Source organism: Ammodytes marinus (genome assembly GCF_949987685.1).
Source record: "Ammodytes marinus genome assembly, chromosome: 20".
In the NCBI taxonomy this organism is placed as follows: Eukaryota; Metazoa; Chordata; class Actinopteri; order Uranoscopiformes; family Ammodytidae; genus Ammodytes; species Ammodytes marinus.
Window position 1 is genome coordinate 14846554 of NC_137224.1, and position 20127 is coordinate 14866680.

At 41.1% G+C, this 20127-nt stretch overlaps 2 protein-coding genes across 2 annotated transcripts; both read right to left on the minus strand.

Annotated features, from left to right (window-relative positions):
• Positions 1–1475: 1475 nt before the first annotated feature.
• Positions 1476–15774, minus strand: ccz1 (CCZ1 homolog, vacuolar protein trafficking and biogenesis associated). The gene is made up of 17 exons (XM_080049098.1): positions 15643–15774; positions 13487–13562; positions 13084–13180; positions 12830–12927; positions 11758–11851; positions 11553–11633; positions 11415–11462; positions 11223–11306; positions 9711–9886; positions 9068–9149; positions 8419–8480; positions 5445–5556; positions 5086–5119; positions 4828–4945; positions 3325–3483; positions 2111–2238; positions 1476–1983 (listed from the first exon to the last, which is right to left on the minus strand). Exons 2-17 carry the CDS (start codon positions 13498–13500, stop codon positions 1928–1930), a joined length of 1443 nt encoding a protein of 480 aa, XP_079905224.1. The 5' UTR covers positions 13501–13562; positions 15643–15774; the 3' UTR covers positions 1476–1927.
• Positions 15775–16811: 1037 nt separating this feature from the next.
• Positions 16812–19200, minus strand: pvalb9 (parvalbumin 9; the record flags this gene model as incomplete). Its single annotated transcript, XM_080049519.1, has 4 exons — positions 16812–16949; positions 17851–17960; positions 18537–18669; positions 19140–19200. The coding sequence occupies 4 exons, from the start codon at positions 19198–19200 to the stop codon at positions 16924–16926; spliced, it is 330 nt and encodes a 109-aa protein (XP_079905645.1). The 3' UTR covers positions 16812–16923.
• Positions 19201–20127: the final 927 nt, after the last annotated feature.

Below are 20127 nucleotides of genomic sequence, written 5' to 3' on the forward strand. Positions count from 1 at the left end.
GGCAGAAGTGATTAAGACTGATCTGTATTGCAATCCTGTATCTGCATGATTCCTTTCCCACACATTGAAACACAGGAGGATTGAGTATCTCACTTAGATCACATTGCATTGGGCCAGAGGGCATTTTTCATCAAGTTGAGCCTTTCTCAACCGACCCCTCTAGTGCCAGGCAACAATTCAAGATCCTGTTCAAGTTTTCATGTGAGAGCTAAGGATGTAGCCTAAGTTCCAAATCTTTGTTGAGGTTCCATGGTGTAATGGTGAGCACTCTGGACTTTGAATCCAGTGATCTGAGATCAAGTCTCGGTGGAACCTACTATTGCTCAGGCTCTCTAAACTTCAGGACCCTGCGTTACTAAAGCAGATATGTCCATGGAATGGCGTATCACAGACCAAAGCACTACAAGTTGATAAGAACTATAGAAGGCAATCACGCCCATCACCTAGGACAGGGGTATTTATCTTAATTTTTTATCATGAAATATGTAGTGCTTTTCATAAACTTTTTTTTATATCCTATGTATTTAAATCATTGTATCTTGTTGTCCTTTTAATGTTTAATCCCATGTCTAGATATTGTTGTGTCTTGTTTAGTTTAGTACTTTTATTGTTACCTGCCCAGGGACTACAGGCGGAAAATAGCAGTTTGCTAAAACCTGGTACAATGCATCTCTCCTTGCTCTAAAAAAGGTTAATGTTTCTTTTGTACATTGTCCCTGCTCAAATAAAGTTACATTACCCAAATGTGTTGCTAACGGGCCTTGGATATGTTGCATAAACTAAATGGATGGAAATACCCTGACCTCAGAAAGGGATAGAGAAAGACAAAGGAAATACAGCAGTGTTGTATCCATGCAGGGTTGTTTTTGTTTGTTCGATCGGACTACCCATTTCTCCTTATACAAGTCACTCAAGAATTAGCATGTTAACTGCCCTATAGCGCCTAGATCAAGTGCTGTCATCATGCCACACGTCTCTGGCAGCACAAAGTGGTACTGTCTTGGTTCCATGGTGAAATGGTTAGCACTCTGGACTCCGAATGCAGCGATCCGAGTTCAAATCTCAGTAGGACCTGAATATTTGGGTGAATCGGACTGATTGAATGTTTCCAATTGGAACAAGTCCCCGATATACCATTGTCTGTCACTAACAGATTGACCACCATATTCTCGCAGCAGTTTGAATTTATGCAGAATTATTTTGACTACATACTGTGTGCCCCCCACTCCCCCCCAGCATTTTGGAAAGCATGACGCCCCTGCACATGCAATATAAGGAATTCCCCACTACGCTGAATAAATATCCACAAGTCAGAAATACCAGAGGTTTAAGTTCATACAACTTTAGTTTCCAAATGTATTCTTGTCATTTGAAAATGTGTCCCATAGATTTCAGATAAACATGATCAGTGATGGCCATTCAAAGGTTTTGTGTACGTTCAACAGAAAAAGGAGACATTTTTTAAAAGAAGTAGAATCAAATCTTAATTTATTTAAAGTTAGCGCCATTGTTTATAAACTACAATTCTTCGAACATGGTGACATCTTACCCTAAAACTATCACTGATCAACAAAATAACCTAGATTGAACTGTTCTGTGCACATCCATTTTTTTTTAAATTAACTTGAGACATTGTGACAGGCATGGACAAATTGTTGAAAGAAATCAAAATTAGTTAACAAATCCCACACATATGTACAAAGAAAAAGAAAATAAAGTACATGTACAGTAAAAATCTGGATTTACACTTAATTACAGGAGAAAATTACAATTTTCAAATGTTAAATAAAAAAAACTTGGTGAGAAAGCCTTTTTCTTTTCTTTTTTCTTATTATTTTACAATGCAATTATTGCATTACACTGTTGCTGTCATGATACCCTGCAACACTGACAGTTTTTAGTGTGAGGAAACAGTTTGTCCGCTGCATCAGTCCAAGAAGAAAATGTTGTTGAACTGCGTTGCACAAAGCCTCTTGACCTCCTCTGTAGCGGAGAAAAGACACAAAAAAAAGGCATTATGGGTAAAGTAGAGAGACCAATCATTGAGGCAGGTCATCTATACTGGCGGTAATAACACACATTTCGTCATTGCCAGATGGTGGAGACATACCGTTTACTTCGATCAGATTGGCGTTCTTCTGATTGAGGATCACATACAGTTCTCTCTGGTCCGACTTCTTGCCGACTACCCAGTAGTCTGTCATAGCTTTTACGATGATTTCTTCATCTTCATCCACCCTTGGGAGACAGAGACAGAGAGAGAATTTAGCACCATCAAACTTTCAGATTAACAGAAGTTTCTTTCTACTTTAAGGCAATCTTACTTATGAGAGGATTTATTTACCTACTGCATAGACCACAGCACTTAAAGGTGCACTGTGCAGTTTCAGAGAAGGGGGTTTGTGTAGAATAATTATATCATCATAAATCAAAACTAAATTATGTTGAAGCACCTGGAACCAAACGTAAGACTAGAATATGTTTGTAAACCAAACTGTGGGCACTGCTGCTGTAAACAACAACAGTGAAACAGCAACTTTTCAGGAAGCTTTCTAACTTCAAACAGTGTTCCAGAGCTCCAATTTTCCTGTGAGGGAGGTTTGTTTAATCAGTTATGAGAATGTACCTTAGAAAATGTTCACTTCTCTGACACACCCAAAGTTACATAGTGCACCTTTAAATAAATAAAAAATAAATATAATGTATTATTTCTTTAGGGTTGTGTTGGAAAGGACTGAGTGAATAAACAAAAAAAAAAAACTTAAGATTTCAAGCACCAGAAAACAACATGAAATTACCAATTTTCAATTATATTATTACACAAAGAGCACTGTGATGATTAGCAGCATCTGCACAACATCTGCACCAAAAAAAGAGGAACTGATATTGATACTGGAATAAATGCTATGAATGTTAATGCCAATGCATGTCCCACAGCTTGAAAATAGGCCTCTCACATGACTACGGTCTCATGACTGCTTCAAAGGATAGCAAGTTTTCACACATAGTAATTACCAGGGGGCATCGCATTATGTATGAAAAGGAGGGAGCTGTGCTTATATAAAGAGGGAAAAGACAGAATTTGTAGGTTTACATATTTTCTTACCTAGGGGAACACTGAGATAGTTTTGAATTGCCTTTAATGGCTGTTTGTGATCTCTATTCACTCACAACACCAAAGCCAAGAGAGTATCTACTCTTTTGGTTTCTACTTTAATGGACAACATGGTCACAATAAAAACACCTGAACAGATGTCTGCAGTTATTTAGTAAAGCGGCCACAGCAACAGTTTAACAAAAAGGGGCAATTTATTTGTGCTGCACCTGGCGAAGTCACAGTTGATGTCTCCCAGGATCTTCATGAGGTCTGGATGAACAGAGGTGAGACAAACACTGGCGGTCTTCCTCATGTGGATTGTGCTCTTCTCCGCCAGGTTCATGTGGTTGAAGTAGATGAACTTAAACTGGGGCTCCTTCTCAGGCCTGAAAGAAACACACAATTGAAAGAACAGATGGATTAGAAAAAATTATTAGAAGAAAAAAGTCAAAGCAAAGTAAGCACAGTCACATAATCTGAACCGTCACCATAACCCTGACCAACTGCGTGTGTAAAAGGAGCAAGTCTCTGTGGAGAAAATAATTGGTGCATCTTGAATTGTTTCTGTGAGGAGCTGCATTTAACTCTTTTAAGTCGTATGAAGCAGGAGAATAAGTCAGAAGCACACATTAATGATGGCGGAATGAAACCACGTCGGATGATAGAATCCATTAAAAAACCAAGCTGTGCATTTTCGTTGAGCCTTCTTAACTGTCCATCTACGTCAAGGTGAGCTGAGGATACAGTACTGTAACTGCATCCCTGGAAGTGTGTGTGTGTGTGCGTGTGTGTGTGTACACTCAAATAAGCCATATTCTGTAACTGATCTGTGCTACCTCTAATGATTTACAGTTGCTTCGGGGCCAAATCAGGACATGGACGTGAATGCCAGCTGGGGAATTTGGGAAGGCATTATTTATTCAGCAGATTCTTTGGGTGATTAAAAAAGGAGCCCATCAAATTGTCTGGGCAAAGGGAGTCTAGTGTAGGATTACAGGCCTAGACATATCTAAAGCGAACTGCTGGGGTTAAAAACAGAGTGGGGCCAGGATGCCAGTCTTTAAAGCTACGCTGCTTGAGTTACCCCTAAGCGGACCCCCCCCCCCCCCCGTCGATATCCAGAGGAAGAAGAGTCGACTAATATGTCAAATTCTTACAAGTGAGAGGAAGGAAGTGGGGATTTTTATTTTATTTAAAAAAAATGTATTTCTGTCAATAACCTTATCAATTTAATCAATATTTAATCCAAGCACTTTAAAATGTCAAATATCTGTTTCCATCTTCCAACTATGAATATCTGATGGCCAATTTTCACAACCCTTTGACACTTTCTAAATGAAAGGATGAATGGGGAAAAACAAATGATGACGATATTAAATCATTAGTTGGAGCTATAGTGAGCCGTCAGCAGCAACAAGAGCTACGGAGAGCAAGACAAGATTTATATTCTTACTCAGGAAACCGGAGTGACATAGTGTAGTTTGTCTGTTAAGTTCTCAAAATGTTCCTTTAATTTGTAATATTCAAGCCTTAAAATCTTGTCTTTTGTTATCTGTTTAAAAGACAGAAAAAATAAACAAAAATACTTTTAAAACAGAGACGGTATCTGCAAGAAAATATGTGGCCACAATCTGAGTCATCACAAGTCATTTTTTTGGTAAAAACAAGAATGAGTCATGGTCACATGGTGGCGAGTTGTTGATTAGGAAAGTGGTGGATTCACGACTGACCCTGATATCCTGCGGTTAACGGTGAACTGTTCACATATGTCTGATGCCAGCAAAGTAAGCTGAGGGCCCACTAAGCCGTCCAACTGTTCACAGAAGTCCCTGGTCAGCTCCACAGAGGCTGGCAAGAGACGAGACGGGGGGGAGAGAAGAAAGGTCAGCCATTATGGGGCATTATAAGAGCCGCAGAAATACTAGAAAATAACAAACTAAAAGTTAACTCCATCATTGAGGTGGGTGGGTGACTGGGTGCACACTTACCACTGATCATAAAACAAGCAGCAGCGCTCATCGCCTGAAAAAAAACCCAGCAGATCAGTGCAGGTTAAGCACAGAATCAAGGTCAAAACAGGTTAGAAATGACATGATTGTGATGATCAGCATCGAGGGGACGTGTTTCATCATGTTAAAATTCAGCTGTCTAATCCCAAAAATTCGAATTGCGTGATGGAGCAGTGGAATATTTTTCTTTAATCCTAATTCTACTGTTTCGTAAACAAATCCTCTGGTTATGAAACAGATTATCAAAATCATCTTAAAAAATGAGCACCCCCCCGCCTCCCATTTTAATACGTAACGAAACACTGTAATAGAAAATCACATTTACCCTGCTGCCTTACCTTATAAACAATTAGATGCAGCTCCTCGTAGCCATCCTCCGTGCTGACAAATATTTTTGGAAATCGGAATTTGGCGTCTGGATCTTTAAGATTGGTCGGTCCAGTTATAAACCTGGAGAGGACAGATGACGGTGTAGCAGGGAGAGAAAGGGTGTAAAAGTCAAAACCTGTACCAAAGAGATTTATTTCAAAACAAGACAAAATCTAATAGCTAGCTCATGTGGTCTCCTCTTCTGGATTTTGTCGTTCTTTTAAAGAAGTAGTGCGTAACTTCTGTTGCACCCTTGAGGAGGTCTGGGTAATTTCAACAACACCGTTGTTGACTAAATGTTTCCTTCTGGTGTACATCAAGCTTCTTTCTTAGAAGTAGAATCAACAACTGATACATTTCGTGGGCGATTCTTTGGATTTTTCTAAACTCGTGGGAAAATGTCTGGGGGGGCGACACCAGTTTGTTAACGCTGCCATACTGAGAAAAAAAGAGTTTTGTGGAGTCGTAGGCTAAATATACTTGTGTCAACTCATTTGGCAATGGCTTGAAGGTAACCGCCCTCATTTATATGAAAAAGTTTACACTATAGCTGTTGCTCAAGGGGGAAAGGTTGGGCTGACAGTGGGCAAAGCAAGTACGAATCTTGATCTGGGTGCCATGATTATTCAGACCAGATTTCACAACGACACAGCCGCTAGTGGTTAAGATATCGTAAAAGAATCAACAAAGAGACTAAAAAGTGATTAATTTCCTCAGCTCTAAAAATGGATCAGAAGCTGCTCTCCCCTCATTCCTTCACAACCACAAACTGAACAAAGGATTCACTGTTCTAATCTCAAGTGGAACCTTTAGCACTGAAGGCATGTGGCTCTCTTATGAAGCTTTGAAATTGTAAACATTTCTGGCCTTTGTCAAATTAATCCTAAAACTTTGAGTGTGCGTTATCCAGTTAGAGGGGTGAATCTGCGTTGCCTGTTTCGTCAGGAGGCACAATTGGACTTCTGAAAATGCTCAACTTCACCTTCAGCAACTATTTACATCAAGCAGCCACGTGCAGCAGACACACGATATGTCAGAGAGCAACGTACATGAGCAAACTTTCTCTGGTTACTTATGTACACTGAAACTGGAGAGAAAATGGATTTTGCATAGGGCCGAGGTGATACTTTATCCCTTGCTCTTTGTTGGCCAAAGGAGTTACTTCCTTGAATACTTTGGTTGATTGCAAACTAAACTCATCACTGACAGTCGGTTGACTCGAGACCACATACAGTGGAGGAAATAAGTATTTGATCCCTCACTGATTTTGTAAGTTTGCCCACTTACAGTGAAATGAACGGTCTATAAATTTAATGCTAGGTTTATTTTAACTGTGATAGACAGAATATTAAAAAGAAAATCCAGAAAATCACATAAAAAGATAGAAATTATTTTGCATTTCATTGAGAGAAATAAGTATTGGATCCCCTATCAAAACATTGCTTAGTACTTGGTGGAGAAACCCTTGTTGGCAAGTACAGAGGTCAGACGTGTCTTGTAGTTGATGACCAGGTTTGCACACATCTCAGGAGGATATTTGGACCACTCCTCTTTGCAGATCCTCTCCTAATATTTAAGGTTTTGAGCTTCAGTTCCCTCCACAGATCTATTGGATTAAGGTCCGGAGATTGGCTAGGGCACTCCATGACCTTAATGTGCTTCTTCTTCAGCAACTCCTTTGTTGCCTTTGCTGTATTTTTAGGGTCATTGACGTACTGGAAGACCCATCCACGACCCATTTTTACGGACCTGGCTGAGAGAAAGAGGTTGTCACCTAGTATTTCATGGTACATGGCCCCATCCATAGTTCCCTCGATGTAGTGAAGTCCAACTGTCCACTTAGAAGAGAAACACCCCCAAAGCATAATGCTTCAACCTCCATGCTTGACTGTGGGGATGGTGTTCTTGGGGTCATAGTCAGAACTCCTCTTCCTCCAAGCATGGCGAGTCACTATGATACCAAAGAACTTGATTTTGTTTTAATCTGACCACATCACCTTCTCCCAAGCATTCTCTGAGTCGTTAAGGTGTTCATTGGCAAACTTCAGACGGTTCTGTACATGTCCCTTCTTGAGCAGGGGGACCTTACGGGCACTACATGATTTTAATCCATTACGGCATAGTGTGTTACCAATGGTTTTCTTGGTGACTGTGGTCCCAGCTGCCTTATAAATCATAAACAAGCTCCTCCCGTGTAGATCTGGGCTGATCCCTCACCTTTCTCATGATCATTGATACCCCACAAGGGAGATCTTACATGGAGCCCCAGACCGAGGGAGATTGATGGTAATTTTGTGTTTCTTTTATTTTCAAATAATCGCACCAACAGTTGTCTCCTTCTCACCCAGCTTCTCGCCAATGGTCTATTCCGGCCTTGCGCAGGTCTAAATCTTGTCCCTGATGTCCTTAGACAGCTCTTTGGTCTTGCCCATGATGGAGATGTTGGAGTTTGATTTATTGACTCTATGGACAGGTGTCTTTTATACAGGTAACAAGTTGAGACAGGTGTGTTTTATAGAGGAAACTAGTTGAGATAAAGAACACTTTTTTAAAGCACGAGAACTAATCTGTGTGAGCCAGAATTCTTTATGGTTGGTAGGGGATCAAATACTTTTTTCACTCAATGAAATGCTAAATAATTTATATCTCTTTTTTATGTGATTTTCTGGATTTTCTTTTTGATATTCTGTCTATCACTGTTAAAATAAACCTAGCTTTGAAATGATAGACCGCTCATTTCTTTGTAAGTGGGCAAATTCACAAAATCAGTGAGGGATCAAATACTTATTTCCTCCACTGTAATGCGGTACTTTGTATTTTGAACACCTTGTTTTTCTCCTGCCCTCTGTTGAGGAAGTGGGCACACATCGATAGACTCATTGTAAGTTGAGTTATTTCCTACTTTTGATACATAAACATAGATAAATGGGCTTGGGGACTCACCTCCCATAGTGCAACAGGTTCCCTGCGACCTCCGGCCTTAGAGGAGAGTCCCTACCAGCCAACTAAGGAGAGAAAAGAGGACAGACAGAGACGGGTTAGAGTGAAAACGTGTGGCCCTAGTTTTGAAAGTGATCGTCACAGCTCATATTCAGGCAAGTCGTGCCCTACGCACTGTCTGGATCATTAATATAAAAAGCGCTTTGATCACATTACATCCTGATACTGTATATTTGGTCAGGGAGAAACACCAAACACACACTATTGGGGCTAAGAGAAGAGGGTGGTAGGATTGCCTAGAGGAAGAAGGGCCGACTAGTAACCATGAGGTCGCTGGTTCCACCGGCCATCGGAGAGGAGGCTGTTATTTGTAAAACTAGTGGTGGCTATTACATTTATGGTGCCCACCATCTCTACCATTGTGTCCTTAAGCAAGGCACTTAACCCCGAACCGCTCCAGGTGCGCGGCACTGGAGCTGACCCTGAGCAAGGACCCCCTCTGGAGTGCGGTGTCTTGAGAAGGGATATGCGAAAAAGACAAATTTGAAATGTAGCCATTTTTCATCAAAGCAACTTAACTTAATATACTGTAACCAGGATTCTCCACATATGTTACGGTTTTCTAGATAGGAGGGTGTCCCCCCGGTCTCACCTCTGGCTCAGAGTGTCTGGGGAACAGGGAGGTGGTCAGGTACTTGTACAGGATCCTCATGTCATCTTGTTCCAGTCCGCTCCTGCAAGAGCCCAACCCAAACGAGAAAATGACACTTATAAACATGTGCATTATGGAGCTGGACATTAACACCAAAGCCTCCTGCTGGTAAATACCATTCCGCAGTGGTCGTTAACTACAATGTATACTCTACAGCAATCCCTCTTAATTTGGACATTAACTAAACAGATGTTCACCATTTGTCTATTGACAGTCCGCTATCAGCCCAGGATCACGCTACTCTCGATTCATTTCATTAGCAATCATGTAATCTCCCTGCACACACCGAGCCAGCTTGGGGACAGTGGCAGATAAGTGCAATTAAAAATGAAGGTTGACATGTCAGGGAGCACATTAACCGCTAAGAGGATTACAGGTTTACCCCAGCATTCCATGAAGTGTTTGTAGATGCCAATGCTGGGAATTTGCATTGGTTTATGGTTGCCAATAAAACAAAGCTGCACGGTAACACATTCAATTAAAAAAAACAAAAAAAAAAAAAAAAAAAACACGCAGGTGGACTTTAAGGACAAGCACATACAATTCACTGCCAAATTTTAGTTCAGTTCAGTTCAGTGCGTACCAGATGAGCTGGTCGTTATACAGGAAGGCAGTGTATTTGATGGGACTGAGGCTCTCCTCCACTCTGTTGACGAAGGACTGGATCTTCAGGTAGGTCATCTTGTCCAGTGGGAAGAAGCTGATGCCTCCGAATACGTCTAGGAGATCACTGGATTGCAGGTGGAGTGTTTGAAGATACTGGGGGAACCAGAAGTGAACAGACACACACACACACAAAGACGCAGAGAGAGTCAAGTCAACTTTACTGTCAATTTCTGCAATATTAAAGAGGAATCTAAAATACGTTTATCTCCGACCCATGGTGCGATAAGTACAAAAGGATGAAATAAGATAAGTAGGGGGGGGGGGGGGTGCGCTCGTGGTGTAGTGGTTAGAGCGCCCTCCAATAGAGGCTCAGTCCTCAGAAGCAGTAGACCAAAGGGTGGAATCTGGCCCAAGGTCATTCTCTGCAAGTCATTCCCCTCTCTACCCCATTTAATCTCTGTCTCTCTTATTATAACTGTCTAATAAAAGCTTAAAATGCCAAAAGAATAATCTTAAAAAATATATCTAAATAGTGCATAAAAAAACAACGGTAAAGAAAAGTAGTGAAATTTAAATGTGTAAAATGAAGAACGTTATTTACAATATGTGCAATATACATTTAACGAGAACAGAAGACGGTCCATAGACACAGGAGAACGGAAGGAGAAAGGAGGTTAGTTGATGCTCTGGTGGCTCTGGAGATGCTGACATCATCCAGAGGCAGAAGACATTCAACCTCTGATACGCACACTACACCACAGCCTCTCTCTTTCTTTATCTCCCGTCTTTGGGTTACATGGGCGGAGAAGGGAAGCCTGCGTTAGCTTAAGAAAGGGTGTCCCCCTAATTAGAAATGAATTTTTTATACTTTTTAGTACAAGTGCTTTTGCATGGAGCGCCAGTCATTCCAGTGCGGTGACTGTAGCGTGAAGCTAACGCAGACTGACCATTATTATTAAGAAATACGTCAAGCATCTTTCCCAGACAGAGTAACATGAGTATTTGAAGAGAAACAAAAGGCTGTATGTCTAGGGATCATTGGTGAAGGCCAGGCCCGGTACCTTGAGAAAACATTGGCTTTTTAGGCTTGACTGAAGTTGCATAAACAACTCTGTGCATATTCTTAAATTACAACTAGTCAAACAGGGACAAACTAAAATAGTAAGTAAGTAAGCTTTATTTATAGAGCGCCCTTCACAGACCAGGGTCACAAGGCGCTTCACATATGTTAACACATTTTTATACACACACTCAAACAACGATGGCAGTAGCTGCCATGCAAGGCGCTTTCTGAACACTCAGGAGCAATTTGGGGTTCAGTGTCTTGCCCAGGGACACTTCGACATGTAGCGGGTAGGCGAGGAATCGAACCTCCGACCCTGCACTCCAGAGGCGATCTCCCTACCCACTTCGCCACTGCCGCCCCGGCGCACTCTTTGAGCACTGTGAAGCAAGGTCAATGTATGTAATGGATGTATTGTGGACTTACCCTGTAGAAGAACTTCTCAAGCTTCTGAATGAGCAGCTCCACTCCGCCGGCTTCCACCGTTCGGCCAAACGTGCCATTGAAGAGCTATGGCACAAGGAGAATAACAACTCTTTGAAGATCATTCCTAGAAATATGAAGAAAGAAAAACAGTGTGCACACAGTTTTTAAACCTCAAGAGGTTCCAACACTCACCTTATACATACTGTAGCATTCCCGTACCACTGCGCCATAAACTGTGTCCTACAGAGGCAAGAGGACACGGTAAGTAAAACATCAAAACTGTGACAATATTCACTTTGATGTTGACGAGAATCTCTAATCAGCACTCACAAGTATTTCCTCTTCCTGATATTCTATGGTGGGAGGTTTGCCATCTTTGTTTGGTTTCTCGATCATTGGGTTTCGAACTACCTGAGGAATTAAATCAGATGGAAAACATATCACGAATTACATTTAAAAAACAGGGTCAAACATATCCCAAACAAACAAGAGTTAATAGTGAACTGAGTAAAGTACACGTAAGGCGTTGAGGTACCATGACTATCCAGAAATTGTCCTCGGGCTCAAAGAAAAACTGCCGGTTCTTCTGTGTGTGCAGGGATTTGGCTGGTTTTGTTGGACAGAATGTCCTGGAAGATAGACAGACGACATGGGCATGAAGAGAGGACACACACACACACACACACACACACACACACACACACACACACACACACACACACACACACACACACACACACACACACACACACACACACACACACACACACACACACACACACACACACACACACACACACACACACACACACACACACAAGACCATCAGCACACTCATTTGTGCCTCTACAGATGTTAGCGTCATCTGTGTCATTCAGGCCACTTAGACCCTGTTTCCACCTGACATTAATATGTGGTTCTGAGGAATCCGATCGTTATATGTAAATGTAATATGCTTGTTCACACCTGGCCTTAACAATGCGTCTTCTATGCGCGTTTGCGATCCGGATTCGAATTCCCCGCGCTGTATGGAAATCAGCTCGTACATCATTTCCGCTTATACACTCCATCTTCAATGTTTTCTGTTTTCTGTTGTCTGTTTACCCATAGACATTATAATGTCTATGTGTTTACCTGCAACGGTGCGCTTTTATGACGTGAATTGTCGCGTGAATGAGTACGCGTTTCCGCCCAGTCACTCGCCGCAGTTGAGTGGGCGGGGCCTAATGTGTATGAGATGCGCATATGCGTTTCCACTGTTAATGGGTATGTGGATAAGTGGTCTCAAACCACCTCCGAATGTGGATAATTTCAATGCGCATTCAATGCGCATTGAGCGTGTTTCCACCTGTAGTTAGCGCGATCGGATCCTAAAAACCACATATTAATGCCAGGTGGAAACAGGGTGTTAGTGCAACATTTTCCCCTATTCTGTTCCACTGTGGGTTTATGACGATTGTGTAATATACTTATTTTCAATTGATGCCAAGTCCAAGCAAGATGCCAAAAGGCTTAATAAACACACACCGAGCCACATAGGCAGTAACATGATAGGGGGAGGGGGGGGGGGGGACTCTGCTGCATCTTTCCAGTACTGAACTCTGTACCTGGTGAACTGAACAATGGCTTCACAAAGGCCCACATTTCGGATCTTCTCATTCTTCTCCACCTCACTTGGATGGTAGAACAAAATCTTCTTTTCTTCCTGAAAAAACAAAGCAAACAAAAGACCTTGAATTAGTAATGCAATAAATAACGCTTTCATTCCCCCCCCCCCCCCCCCCTATGAACCCCTTGGTAAGCAAAGCTAGACAATATTTGCTTGGCGGATTCTTTTTCGACTGGGGGGAATCCACCTCACCTCTCCCTCCTTTGGTCCAAACGTAGGGTTGTAGATGAAAAAATTGAGCAGAGAAGGTGTGTACTGTTTCTCTTGCATTCCTGAGGCCATTCTGGGACTGTAACAGAGAGAGAGAGAGAGAGAGAGAGAGAGAGAGAGAGAGAGAGAGAGAGAGAGAGAGAGAGAGAGAGAGAGAGAGAGAGAGAGAGAGAGAGAGAGAGAGAGAGAGAGAGAGAGAGAGAGAGAGAGAGAGAGAGAGAGAGAGAGAGAGAGAGCAAGAGCGAGATAGAGACACAGACAGACAGACAGAGACAGGTGGCAAAATGAGACAACAATACTGATCAAAGCTGAAAGACCTCTAGATGTATTTCAGCCAGCATCAACATCCATCCGCCTTGCATCCTTAAACAAGTAGTGCTTTTACCTAATCATCAGCATTGGTGTAAATTGCGTCTGGGTTTCCTTTGCTCCGAAGGCAGTTTGGTTAGCATGCCGTGTGCCTGCAGGGTGAAGACAAGCACAACACTCAGTGACGCGTGACAAATTCAGAGATAATATTCATTAAGTTGAAAACACACACCCTCTCACACACACACACACACACCCTCTCACACACACACACACCCTCACACACACGTCTCTAAAAAAAACCGTGTTGAGCTGCTCACTTAAGGACTGCTTTTTATTTCAATTTCGTTTAGAATAATTCAATTATTGTTATCATACAAGTCTATTAATGTTCCGAACATTCAATATGTTGTTTGAAGAGGACCTATTATACTACTTTTCTGGTCTTCATTTCTTGTTTTACACTGCTATAGAGCAACCTGACACGAATCACATCACAAAAAACTATGTAGATTTTCGGGAAGCTCTTTCTCTTATTTTGGCGATCCAGCACATCCTGTCAACACTTGAGTGTGTGTGCTTCGGCAATCTCCGCTCCCTCCGCCTGTGCATCGGCCATCTCCGCTACCCTCCCCCCCCCCTCCTGCAAACCCCACTCCGTTGTGATTGGTTACCTTCCTTCCGAAACACTTTCAGTGGCGGGAAGCGCGAGCATGGACCTATAAGGGCGCGAGGCAGACGCGAACAGGGAAGTGACAGCATTACCATACATGGAAACATCCGCGTGGTCACATCACCAATTTTTATGCGACGTCACCAATTATGAAAGGGTAGACCGCTTTGAAGACGTGACTTCTCGACTGGCTAGAATAGTGTTTAGTGCTCTGCACAGACACCCCAGACGGTCAGCAGGGAATACGTCGAAATGCATGTAAGTCATTATTTGATAATTTAGTATGGTTAAGCATGACTATGAATCATCATAACAACGTTTACAGGTCATAAAAGTCAAAAAGCATCATAGGTCCTCTTTAAAGAATTAAAAAGGTGGAATTTCCTTTTTGTTTTTTACCCAGACATTTCAAAATAACACATTCGAGAGCTGTAGTCGCAATACCGTGAGACTGTGGTATTTTTGCTTAAGGTTATTATCATCATACTGCCCGAATATCATACTGGCCCAAGCCTACGGTGTGTTACATTCAATCAGTCGTAGCGGGCCAATGACTCAGCCTTAAGTGTCACAACAATCCCTGGTCTCATGCTACATTACAAAAAAGTTGTTGCAATTAGCTACATGCAGTGAGCTATGGCAGATTTGAAATTTGTGAAAAAGAAAGCAATGGTATCGTAACGGTAGTTGTTTTGGGGAGATGGTGTTGGCATTGTGAGACTAGCGCGTCCCTCCCTAATTCATACAGTGGTGAGTGAACAGAGTGAAATTTCCCTGTTGTGGGACTTATAAATGATTCTTCTTCTTCTTTTAATAGTTATTATTAATGCAAAGTGAATATTTATGGAGCAGCAGAAGAAAATCCCACTGGAGGTTCTCACAATTAAAATCTGAAATGTAGACACTACAGTATACAACAATATACACACTAAAGTCTAAAACAGTTTCCAATGCAAGGCAAGTTTATTATAGCACAATTCAGACACAAGGCGTCTGATGATCTGGAACTGAACGTTTCTTTGAGCAATAAGAGTGTACCGAGGTTTCTTTATTAGGATTATTTACCTGCAACAACTCACTACACAACAATGTGGTTTTTACGGAGGTGATCGATGTTTAGAAAATTAAGTATGTGGAACTTCAATGTGTTTGTTTTCACTTCAGCCCGAGTACTTAAAAGACTGTCGTTCCACCCCTGTTGACTGTCGTTCAACCCCCGCTCAGAGGTTTGTTTACTGCCCGTTTCACATTGTGTCACTGCCGCTGTGTTTACAGTACGTCATGGTCATAACGTGAATTTGGCAACGAAACGGCTAAATCCCGAGCTGAGCTAAAGCCCCTCGACATTTTCAATACAAATTAGATGTTTTGGGACATATGACAACGTGAATTAAACACACAAGGTGACTTTGGAAGTTTACTAGCTCACAAAACCCAGCTGGTAGCCGATGTTGAGCGGGTTTGAGCTGCTAGTTAGCCGGCTGTGCTATACACTCTTAGCTAAGCAAAGTTAAGTGAAACCGTGACGGTAAAAGAGTAACACGACGATAACAACTCACCTCACAGAGCATAGACCCGACACATTCAGGTGTCCGTGGTTATAGAGTGCGAAAATAACAAACACAACAAAAAATGAGGAAATGAGATCAATGAGAGGAGATGCCGCATTATACTTCACATCCTTAACTTCCTGCTTTTGACAGCGCGGTGTCACGTGGTCAACTGTTCGGGTACAAATCTGCTTCTTGCAAAATAAAGGTTCCCAGTCCATACTGGGAGCATGAGCTGTTCCAGCTGTGGATTAACTTTTATTCAATTAACTTGGGATGTGTTAGAATGTGGGTTCATACTCACATAAACTTTGGTTTATTAAGCTGCACTTGGTTCTACAAGATAGAATTGCTTGTTTTGCAAAGAGATTGTAATCCCCATTTCCAACAGAGAATATGAAGACACTGTCAATTTAAAAAACTTCAACACTTTTCTTAATTAACTTCATCTTAACTCAGTTTAACACTTTGATCTTGATAACACTTAGCCCGGTGCTTTTGACTTGTTTTCCCAATGCTTTTTATGACTGCAACTCTTAACTGTGTACACTAACATCCCTCTTTGCTGCTTGTAAACCGACAATGACAACAGGATTTCTATTGCCATATACGATATCTTTCCTGGTTAATTGTTACTGTAATCTCCACTTTCAGGCATTTGTTTATGTTGTAACACACATTTACTCTCACATCAACCCTGTTATCGTTTGATACCTTATATTTTTCTATAACTAAACCAATGCTAATTTCAAATACGCTCAAATTTAAAAAAAATTGTATATGATATATGAATATTATACAAGAGTCACATCCTACATTGTTTTTCTCAGGTATAATCAATTATTGCACGTTGAATGCCATGTGCAGAATTTTCCAATGCTACTTTTAATCTGCTGTCATCTTCAGCCACTTTGGTTTCCCAGATAGTATTTTTGCAGTACATACAAATATTATTGTTGCACACAAATCCGTTTGTTAGCTTGAATATAGGAATCATTGTATCATATTTTTTTTAACCCATTGTTATAAACCCATTGTTTATGTCTTGAGAAGAACCACACATAAAGAGGTCGATTTATGTTTCCACATGTTTATTCATCTTGATTGTCAGAGGTAGGGTGTTCACAGAAGAGAAAACATGGACCAAAGACAGTGAAAAAAAAGACTAATTAGCATGCACAGAATTGAGTAGAAAACCAAATAAATCACTGGGAATGGAAGCTGGGATCAGATGATTCTAGAGGTGGGGGAGAGGACTGAAGGCTTGGTCTCTTTCCATGTGTAAAAACCTCAGGACAGGACCATGGTCTGGAATTCTACAGAGAGAAAAGTAAAAATTAATCCCTGAATGTGATAGTCAGCAGCACTCAACTATCCCTTTGCCTGTCATCCATCTCAGATCAAGCATATTTGATGTAGAACTGATACACGTATATGATTAACAATGGGGTCAACTCTAAACCAAGTGACAAGCACTGGGGTGTACAAAGAAACTAAACCAGACTAAAAAAACATTCTTTTTTGGATTATCCAAGTCTACATCCTATTATATAAGACAGCTGAGCTCAGATTTTTCTGGTAAATGGATGAAAGGATGGAACAAACATCTGGAGCTTAGACGACTTCTAATATCAGTGCAGTTTCTACACTGATAGACCTTAGACAACATGACCCTGAAGCAAAGGATTTACTCGACTGAAGCAATGGATTTAACCAAAGCTCTAAGGTAAAAATGCTATGTCATTTCTCTTTGCTGCTGCTTCTAGGAACTTTGCAACTTGCCTCTGATATTGACGATTAAATCAATGTTCAGTTGTTACGTGTTCTGAGACTAAAAGTGACACCAGTGCAAATCATTTGTCTACTGATGACTGTTTGACCGCAAATGTTTATACATGTATACTGTGTCCCTTTAGGTAAAGAAGACGGAGGCAGCTCACACTTGTGATATTACATGTAAACATTTCTTTTTAGCATCAGGAGAAAATCGCCCAAAGTGTTGACGGCTCAAAAACATCACCATTTTCTTACTAAAATTCATGACTTTGACCCTGCACAAGTTGAGCATTTATTTATGAGAGCTAAAGCCAACTTTTTTGTGATCCAAACTGCATAAAGTTAACTTACCTTCCCTATTCACATGTATTGATCCAACCCATGAGGTCATTTAATGCCAACATCATGTGTTTGTACTGATCTGAGAAATCAGATACCCACCCTCCACTCCAATTCGGCCGTCACTGTCGTCATCAGCTGCTGATATGAACCTCTTGGTTTCCGCCTCAGTCAGGGTCCGCGCCCCGGGGACAAACTGCTGCAGGAAGAACCTACACACACACACACACACACACACACACACACACACACACACACACACACACACACACACACACACACTCTCAAATAAATGTAAATATTTGAGGTCAAACCTGCAGACACACACATTTAAACAACACATAATCAATTCCTAAATTTGCATGGCTCAATTTGACCCTCAGCCCATATAGTGGATTAAAAGGAGACGGCTTGCTGTAGTGTTACCACCCAAATAATGATTGTAATAATGCCATAGTAATACAACGATACCATCAAATCTCACTTGATGTCATGAACACAAATTGACCCATCGTACAGATACTTAACTAATACTTTTGGTTAAAGTTTTCTTTTGCAGGAAGGAAGATACAATATTAATTTTTTTTTCCAGTGCATTACTGTTTACACAGGGTATTTAAGAATGTAACTATTACATCATTAGTAAGGGATAATGCTGTTCACCCAGCAGATTAGATACTTATCCCCAGGAAGTGTTACTGTAAGGTCCATTATGTCTCATGTCTCGTTCTTGTTAGACTCCAGATAATGTATCCTATAACCATGTAGCTATCGTGGTTTTTACACACTTCAGCTCAGACTCCTCGATGAAGCCGCTGTTGTCGTCGTCAAGGATCTGGAAAACATCTTTGACTTCCTTGGCCGTCTTTGAGGAGAGGCCACACAGCTGGAAGAACTTCTTGTAGCAGAAGGAGTCCGGAGCTTGAAAAACATACACAGTGACAAATACAAAAATGTATTTAAAAAAGATGAACAGAAGCAAGGGGTTCACTGGGTCGTAGGGTTAATATGGGGATTACAACGGCCTGCGGCTGCCGTCCAGGTGGCAGATTTCCCCCCCTTTTTTGATCTTTTAAGTCCAGTGGATAGACACATGCCTCTCCACTAAAAAACAGACAACATGATTGAAAAACCTTTTCCAAAAATTCATATTTTTATCCCCATTCAGTGAAAGCTGAACGTGGCTTCAGTGGAGAGGAGGCAGAACATTAACAGATTATAGAAGATAATACACCCGTTCTATAGTAGAATGGTTTTAATGCAACACAGATTATAAAGTCAACCTATGTATTGTCTATCTGGATCATTATGTGTGAGTGTGTGTGTGTGTGTGTGTGTGTGTGTGTGCGTGCGTGCGTGCGTGCGTGCGTGCGTGCGCGTGAAGATGCTACCTTGACAGTCCTTGACAGCATTTTCAATGTCCTCAGCCGAAAGGATGGATGTGAGTGACATGTTGCTCCTGTGGGGTCAAAAATAGAACACATAATGACTCACTCTCTATCTCTTTAAATGAAAAATTGCGAGGCACTCGATGTTTAGTTTTATGTGTCGCCTGGACAAGTCAGAGAACAAAATAATTGAAGCCAGTCAGCCCTCTGAAAAGCTGCTATAGCTACACGTCTAGGTTGAGACGGCATTAGTGCAATAGCCTGTATAGCCTATATAGGTCAATATGTAATTTATTAATTTCTAAGTATTTTTGCGTCTCCTTTTTTATACTGTATGATGTGTTATATGGACCTGTGTCTGCAATAAAGCTTTATATAAATGTATTCACCTACATCAGGTTTTGGGATTTGGCCTGGGTACAATTGTGTGTCATGCTGGATTAATTCTTCTTTTTTTTGTACTCAGATGTATCTAGGTTAATGTTATTATCCTGGCAAAACTGCAGTCATGATTGTCAGGCCGAACAGACCTATGATGTATTTTGTCAAATTCAATTGTTTTCATGTATTCTGTTTCATAAATTCATGTTAATGATATTCTGATCTGTGTCTGATTCATCAGGCCACCCTGGTTAGGGACTGTACACAAATGAGTTGAATGGGGACAGATGTGAAGTTTTTATTAATTTCCTACTCTGGGGTGTCAGCGAAGATACAGCTTGACAATTTCTTTCGTTATTGGGTTCCTTTTCTGGCTGCAGCTTTTGGATATCATGTGACAACCAACACCCCAAAAAATGTGACGACCAATCCCAACTTGAATTTCTTGCTGGCATCAAGGCCAACAACCATCTGAAAATTAATTAGCTTGCTAAGAACAATCTAAACCATAGCTTTCCCTTCACACTTTTTTAGGGTAACAAGTGTTTTGTTATAAATCCATTGTGTAAAAGCCTAGAAGAAAAATACTGACGAGCTAAACATTTTCACT

Coding starts and splice junctions, on each gene's coding strand:
- ccz1 (XM_080049098.1), bottom strand. Junction 9,150..9,710: donor TATAACGACCAGCTCATCTG/GTACGCACTGAA, acceptor GGGCTCTTGCAG/GAGCGGACTGGAACAAGATG. Junction 1,984..2,110: donor CAATCTGATCGAAGTAAACG/GTATGTCTCCAC, acceptor TCTCCGCTACAG/AGGAGGTCAAGAGGCTTTGT.